The sequence below is a fragment of the Micropterus salmoides genome, unplaced genomic scaffold, assembly GCF_014851395.1.
Source record: "Micropterus salmoides isolate LMB-PRFRI ecotype aquatic unplaced genomic scaffold, ASM1485139v1 Ms_hic_scaffold_21, whole genome shotgun sequence".
NCBI lineage: Eukaryota > Metazoa > Chordata > Actinopteri > Centrarchiformes > Centrarchidae > Micropterus > Micropterus salmoides.
Window position 1 is genome coordinate 14,452,782 of NW_024041262.1, and position 8,539 is coordinate 14,461,320.

At 41.0% G+C, this 8,539-nt stretch overlaps 1 protein-coding gene across 1 annotated transcript; it reads right to left on the reverse strand.

Moving 5' to 3' along the window:
* Positions 1–4,758: 4,758 nt before the first annotated feature.
* Positions 4,759–6,467, reverse strand: LOC119916132 (pollen-specific leucine-rich repeat extensin-like protein 2). Its single transcript, XM_038736030.1, has 2 exons — positions 6,051–6,467; positions 4,759–5,044 (listed from the first exon to the last, which is right to left on the reverse strand). Exons 1-2 carry the CDS (start codon positions 6,165–6,167, stop codon positions 4,775–4,777), a joined length of 387 nt encoding a protein of 128 aa, XP_038591958.1. The 5' UTR covers positions 6,168–6,467; the 3' UTR covers positions 4,759–4,774.
* Positions 6,468–8,539: the final 2,072 nt, after the last annotated feature.

An 8,539-nucleotide genomic window follows, 5' to 3' on the forward strand; every position in this document is an offset into this window, starting at 1 on the left:
CACCCTGTATTAGGCCATCGGAGTTGATTGCTACCTCGTGATTGGTCTTCTGGATGAAACCCCCAGCTGACAGCAATCTTTCTCTTCACTCTCCTACTCCCAACCATGTGCCAGTTTAGAGTGTTGTTGTGTGAAACCCCTTTGTAAGTAGAAAAAACTGCAGCTTAGTGATTTTGAATGTTTGTGGAAACTCTGTGAGGTGAAGACCTCAATTCATTGACCTTAGCAATTGTTTGCTGTAAACAGATCTTTGTAAATAAGGATTTGGATATATTTAGCACTTGGTAGCAGATTAATTAAGAGTGAGAGGTTATTTTGTGCACAGCTCATCTCTGAAGATAAAATAAAACTGATACTTTGCAATTTTCCAGTGTTGAACTGGCCTTACTTAGGAGTGGGAAGACACCTAATGTTATGTCTAGGTTGCCCCGGGACAGGGGACATAATTATGATACATAAAGATTTCTAGATGTAACTCTTGGATGTGGCACATCAGCTAGTGCTCACCATAAATACACACCGACATGTATGGAAGAGTGAACAACAAACAAAATCATGTCTTTAACAAATAAAATAATGAGATGGCAGGCTGGTGTTGAGGAAATAAAGACTTGTAAAGACACTGACTGTATTGACTGTTTCAAGTTCATCTTGCCACTGTGATCCACCGACTGATCAGTCTGCCTTTTCAGACTGAAATTGAAAAATATTAAATGTTGGAGCTGCATAGTTCTATTAAATTGCTGACTTAAATTGCTGACTTTTCCTGAGCATACTTGGAATCTGTTTTTTTGTTTATTATTTAAAATAGTATCTCTAATTAGTTTCCCAGCTTGACCAGGCACCTCAGTTAAATATTTTTTTTTATGACAGGGAAGACATCTGACACACTGGTTGATTTTCACGGCATGGGTGCATTAAAGAAAGAAGGTAACAGTGATCTTAAGATGCATTGATTATAATTTTGACACTAAAAGTCCTGAAAGCATATTTCCTTAAATCCTTAAAGCTTCTTTCTACGAGTAGTGAGGTCCTAAGTGAACACGCTTGTCTGCCAAACAGTTTTTCTTCTTTCTTTAGGAGGTTTGTGCTTATCTCACTGGTTTGCTATTTTCAATGTGTTATATACCTGAAATACCTGAATGTAAAATTGAATAGTGTAAAAACTAATCTACACATCCCACAACTGCAAAGCTGGATTTTGGACTCCAATGTGTTTCATTGTATTAATTTATTAAATTTTTACATCTTGTAAGTTTATGGTATCCTTGTATGATCACTTTTAAGGATCACTAATTGAAAAAACCACAATGGTTGCATTGGCTTAAAGAACATCTGGTTTGGGGCACACATTTCATCAAAGATGTTCCTAATTCTTAATTAGTGTAGCAAATAACCTGGAAGGGACGGATGATGTTTTCTATACATGAAAAGGAAAAAAAACCTACAAATCAGAACATTAGCAGTGGATTAATCAAGCAAATCAGGTCATCACTACTCATTTACACCAATTAATGTATTCATAATCTTGTCATTTAGGTACATCTTCAGGCCTTATTAACCATAATATCTACTATAAATGCAATACAAAGCAATTGAACGTGAATATTAACAAAACAAAGCATTATGACAGAGCGCTAGTGAAAATATATGCATGGAGGTGGCTGTGGCAGAGACTAATATAATAAATAATTGTTACTTTATTTCTTTCTCCTTGGTCATCTCTTATCTCAGTGCAATTTTCTCTCACATCATCTCACACTCTGTGCCCCCCCCCTTGCATTGCTTTTGCTCTCACATCTTTCCCTTCCCTCCATCTCTCTCTCTTCTATGATGCCTGAATGACTTTCCACAAAATTGCAAAAATGTTCATTGGGCAAGATCTACTAAAGACTGCAACTAGGATTGACACAAAGATATTCTGCAGTCTTTTTTTCCCCAGCCACTGAAATAAATACACACCATTTAGTGCAATAACATATCTCCTTGTCCTCTACATGAATGCCCGTGTGACATTTGTTTATTCGTCTTGTGTCCACACCTCCTCATTTTCTGTGTGTCCTTGTGAACTCACTGGTCTTATTTCAAACCTTCTTGGTCTAATGATTAAATTATTGCTCTTCACCCTCCACAAAACCAGCCACAGCCATGCATGTTATGACCCACTGTAAACACTGACTAACCAGAGTGGAGGAGAGCAGAGCGAGATATAACTCAGACCGTGAGTTTGCAATCTATTAAGGGCCTAATAGATATTCCCTGGGCATCTGTGTTTCAAGGAGAAATAAAACCTATTTTCCAAACCCTGAAAGCTTGATTAAATGGTCCACCAATGACGTTAGGAAAAGACTGGGATGGATATTTTTGTGTTACCATAAAATAAACATCCAGTATCCCACCAGTGTAATAATCATGTTCAACAGAAATACTCATCACAAAATGTAATTAATGAACAACCAAATCCTGCCAAGCCCAACTGATGGATTCCAGGCTTGATTTCCCCATGCTGCTCCATGGTGGGCAAATTTGACCAAGATAAGGCTAATGGACTGTTCTGCTCTCACAGAAAAACGAAGATCACACTGTAGGAGAGTTTTTCCACATTCGACAGTGGGAGAGCGGCACGGTGGTGCAGTGGTTAGCACTGTCGCTTCACAGCAAAGTCGTAGGTTTAAACCCTGTTTGCCCTGGCCTTTCTGTGTGGAGTTTGCGTGTTCTCCCCGTGTCCGCGTGGGTTCTCTCCGGGTGCTCTGGCTTCCTCCCACCATCCAAAGACATGCAGGCTAGGTTAATTGGTGTCTCCAAAATTGTCCTTAGGTGTGGATGTGTGTGTGAGTGGTTTATCAATGTGTGGCCCTGCGATGGACTGGTGACCTATCCAGGGTATACCCTGCCTTTCGCCCGATGTCAGCTGGGATAGGTTCCAGTCCCCCGCGACCCTTTACGCAGGATAAGCAGTTGACGACGGATGGATGGACAGTGGGAGAATGACTTAAAGTAAGTTATATTGTCTGTGTGTATCGTGTGCGGTGTGCACCCTGTTGTAATTGAATCAAGTCTGAATCAGCGAGAAGTAAGTCTCAACAAAGAGTTGAATAACTGACATGCAAGTCAAAATGCACTCAGGTGCCGGTTAGCAAAGAGAGCACAGGCTTGAGGGTCAACTTCCAAACATTGCATTTATGGAATTGCTGGAAAACAAATTCAGTGATAGTGATTTCAAATCAGAAAACTATGAGATTCCATAAACAAATGTTGCAAAAATGAACTGGTTATACTGGATTCACCAAAGTACAGACATAGTCATATGGGCAAATAGATTGTCAAATGACTTACATTCATGCCAGGGAGAAACTAAGCATCACAAATGAAAGATAAACTTTATGGTCCAATGGGAAGTACAGCACCAAAACATACCAATAGTCCACAAGAGAAAACTTAAAAAAAAAAAAGTAAAATATATTATAGTTAACCATAAAGTAACAGTTTTAGCAACACATAAGCCCCAAACAGTTGGTATAGACTAGTGACTAGCTCTGTTAGCAGTAAACTGATCACAGGAAAGCAGAAAGAATCTCAACTGAAACCAAATGCTGTTGGCACGCCTATGAATTGTAACAAAATGTTAGAGGTGGTTTTGGCTTTTTCCTTCTCCTTTATTGAGTCATCTCTTTTTTGTGCATATAATAGGTTTGCAAAGTGAAAAAGCCCAAAGTCCACCCCAAAGGGAGTTCCCATCTCCCACAGAAAACACTGCTCGGAACTGCCTGATAACACCTCGTTTGTAGTCCAGCCTTTACTTCCCTTTCTTGTGATGTCAATGAAAATGTCATAATGCTTGCCGAGCAACTAGTCCAACATGCCCTTTGAAACAGCGGTGGAAAAACAGTGTGCTGCAGCACACACCTCTCCTAGCTACCCTCCAGGCAGTTGTTACTGTGATGTAGAGACAGAGCTCAGTTAAAACTTTATGGATGGAAAGACACTTGTTACAGATTAATAACTCACCACTCTGAAACTCTCGCTCCAGTCCAAATTGCCAACCTGGTCAGCAACATGTAGCCTACAGCTGAATCAAAGCTGTTTACGGTCTTTTCGCTGACCCGCCTTTCTCTGCTTCTGATTGGGTAGCGGTCCTTAACTAGGAAGTGCGCATGTGCAATTCAGCCCCTTGCTTGAATGCTGATGGGATATTTGTGCCGTCAAGTTCACACGAGTTACCAACCGATGCATCCTTGGTAAAATGGGCGTGTCAACACTTCCGGATTTTTAACCGTTCTGGCCAAAATGCAAACTTGTGTATTAGGACAGTACTTGGGCCACAAAAGATGAAGTTTCACAAGGACAGACAACACAGATTGAGGAAGGCCCAAGATGCATCACTCCATAGCTAAAATTAAGCCTTCAACACAGGGTGAAAAGAGGAGCTGCAGCAATGTGCACTATGAAAAAAAGTTTTGAAAATTAAACCATGTAAAACCTGTTCTGGTACAATCCCTAAACAGGATTTTGAACCTGAAAATGAGAATACTACAAAAATGATAATTATGGGGGGGAAAAAGAAAAAAATCCAGTGCACAGAAAGCAAGCGAGCAGAGAAGTTTAAACAATTAGCTAAAAAGTAGCCTACAGGATTTATGGTTTAAAGAAAAGATGTCTAAAAGTAATTAACAGTAAAGACAGCCATCTATTGGGAAACTGGCAAAATAGCCTAAATGTAATGTTGTGGTGTGGACAGAGTGGACCCAAACGCAACGCTCAGGATGAACAGGTTTTATTTACGGAAAAGGGGTTGAGGGAGTGGAGGTGAGGGAGAGGCAGATGCCGGAAACACAGGCAACCGAGGAGACTGAGACAAGGGAGCCGGGAGGCACCGGGGGCCGAGGAAGAGAGGAGGCACGGGAGAACTGACCGGGCAGGTTGTTGGAGTGTGGTGGCAGGCTGACTGGCTGGGCACGGGAAGAGGATGCCGTGGAGGAGGTCCGAGGGAAGAGGGCAGGGTGGTGAGCCCAGCTGAGTTGACAGGAGACGAGGGTGAGTGAACCTGGGGGAAGGCAGACAGACAAGGTTAGACACAGGGACAAACCAAGAGTAGGGAAACAGATATTAAGCCCAAAAAAAGGTTTGAGGCAAACAGTGACACCAGGTCTGGAGCAACAATGATCAAGCAGGGGTTGACTGGAGAACCGGGGTAGAAGTACTGTCGGAGATGAGGCTGATTGCTGGCAGGTGTGGCAGGCAGAGGAGGTGGCTGACGAGATGCAGGTGCAGGTCGTTGGCTGGGCTCAGGAGCGGAGGGAGAGAGAGAGGGAGAGCACACACAGGGGGAAAGGAGGAGACACAAACAGGCAGGCCAAAACACCAGGGGAAACAGAATCACAAGCAAAAAGGAGAAATAAACAGGACACTCACCGTCAACCACCACAACATGTAATGCATATATGACTGACATAGTTAGCCAGTTTAACCAAACCAACTTAATAGTGACAATCAAATAATTAATAGTTTTAAATAACATACAGTTTAAAACCATTTCTGGGACTGTTGGGGTATAAAGTATCAGATGAAAACGACTGGGAACCACTCATTTGTGGTATCATCTGCAATGGTAAATTACCTGTGTTGTTTTGTGTAACATGTTCACATTCATAAAATTCAAAACTCTGACGTGTATTCTGGATCACAATCAACCCTGCTCAGGGCTGCCCATGAATTCATCAGAAGCCGGTTACTCTATGGTTTCTACTGCTCCTCAGCAGCTCCCCAGAATGTCTAATAAGCAGCAAACGTAACGCAATCAAGTGAGTGACATCTGTGATCAGTCCTTTCAGCAGTCAGAAAAGAGGAGTGTACATTGGCACAATTGGCTTGCCCTTAATACTGAGAAGTGTGCTCTTCCTGCCAAAGCCAAGCACTCTTCACTGATACAAATTGAAGATAAATACATTGAAATATCACAAAAGACCAAAGATCAAATATTAAGCAAAAGTAATTATACTCATTTTATTCAATGCTTTTTTCCCCTCTTTGTCTGAGGTGAGTCAACTTACATCATATGAAAGGTGAACTAAGGACCTCTGTGTCTTCATAATTTCCCTTTTTTCTTCATTAACAACTTGGCCCAAAACCTTTAACTTTTTCTCCTTTGCAAAATTGTGGTGGATCATCTCACATCATATGAATGGTGATCTGTCTTAGGAACTCTCTGAGGCAAAGTTTTTAGTCTTTTAAGAGGATGAAAGATTATTCTAAGATTCTTGCTATAGTCAAGAGAGTGCTTAAGCAGTCGACATCATTAGTGTAAAGAATGTTCATCCACATCAGACTGTGAGTCTTTGCCTCCTTCCACAATCACTGATGTCTCTAAGCCCTCTAGTCTGACAAACCTCTCCCACTCTGAACAAATGTTGGTCAAATATTTGGCCATAATCCTAATAATAGGGAGCAAACTGAGCTCCTTGGTTTGCATGTGCTGAAAAAGACAGAGACCCCTGTGACGATGAACATGAAACATTGTGCTGAAATACCAACACCTGTTGTGCAATTACCTGACATTTACATTTATTCAGGTGGCACACCTGTTGAGCAACTAGGGGTTAAGTGTCTTGCTCAGGGACACACTGGTGTCTCACAGTGGATTTGAACCCGGGTCTCTCCCACCAAAGGCATGTGTCTTATCCACTGCTCCAACACCACCCCATATCCTAGTCCATTTGTATGTAATTTCCACATATTTTCCTGCTTTGTTAGCTAATACTTTAAACCTCAAACGTGATACTGAGGTGTTTGATGATATTAAAAAAAACATTCCACTAAAATGAACATTTACCAGGTGCCTGTTCTGAAGCAAAAGCACAAGTATACACAGGTTACATCAAATAAAGAAACTGGATTCACTGCAGCTACTCTGATATTTATTACATCTGATTGAACCTGGGGGGCAGGCATTAAATTACCTGTCGTCTCATTGACACATCATTATGGAAATCAGTATGTAGTTATAAGTTCATCTCTTTCACTAGGCCAGCCGAATTTATCATGAGTGTAAATCTTTGTGTGTGCTGACTTACCATTACTATTTGAGCAGCTGCCAAGAATGTGCAGATGCAGAGCACCTGAATACTAAATCTGCTACTACATCAACATGAATATGTGCTGGGCTTTCTTTAGGCTGGTCAAAATACTGAATCAAACATGCCTATAAAGTCTATTGAGTATGCTTTCTGTACATGCAGAAGATGTATAAAGCTGTAACTTATTGCTCACTTATTGGTGAAACTTGGGTGAACTTTGATGAGAGCTGTTTAATGTTACATTTGCAATACTAGCACATAACTAGTATTAACACACCCTGGCTTATCAGTCTTGCAGCTGGTCTGAAGAGCTTTAATTATAGACAGACAGCCTCACTAATTATGCATGAAAGCAGTAGCAAACACATTTTTTTCACTTGATCTTTCTCTTTCTGTTCCTCCCCAAGTCTTCTCCTCTGCCTTCTCTGGCTGAGATAGTCTTCTCAGTGCACAGGACATGCTTAAAATCTATGGAAGTAGTCTATGCTGACACACTAATCCTTCATTTGTGATTACATACACGTGTGAGGTAGCAAGAAATATGAATTTAAACGCCTGCCTGATAGTGGCACAAAAGAGAACCATTAGGTGTGGGCTAGAGTCCATACAAGCACAGATGTACAGTATGTGGTGTGTAACTCAACCTTAATGCATAAAAATTGAGCACAGGATCTGAGAGGAAACATTCTTATTTGAATTTAGATTTTTCATTTTTTTGTTCAGGTGCTCTCAGCTTAAACCTAAAATTGCTTGTTATAGTTCTTCCATCTGGATGTTTAACTTTTAGGAGGAAGAGTAGTGGATGTGAATTTAAACTCATCCATTAAATTTGGCGGCTTTGGGACATATGGTCTCTGAGCTTCAGAGTTTTTCCCCCTGCTGTCTTCTGCTCAAAGAACAAATACTAATAAAGCCCAATATAGTTTCAACAAGTATGTCGATTGGACATGACAGACAGCAAGACTCTCGCTATGTCATTATCACACTCAACACAGTCACAACTTTACATCAGAGCAATGCAACTAAATTGTCAAGAACTTTCCAATTTGATAGTACTCTGAAACTGCACTGTTTGAATCACTTAGGATTTGTTCTGACTGTAGGCAATTCAGATTTGTTTCTCAAATCAGATCTTTAAGACAGACTGTGTGCACTGTTCTTTGCAAATGATCAGATTGGATAGTGTTCAGGCATTACCAACATACAGTATCTGTATGGGTTGCTGTGATAACAACTTAGGCATCAGTAACTATGTACACTGGTGGTGCTGAAGCATGAGTAATGGATACCCACCATCTTGCCCTCCAAACAATCGCGCTGTCAAGTTGAGGCGCAGAACTGCTCTGTTGCGCCAGACAAACTCAGCCACGGAGGAGTTCTGCAACGTGATTCTGCTCAGTTGCTCTGGGTTGGATCCTGTTCAAAATCAATCTGGATACAATCTGAATATGCAAAAAAATGGATCT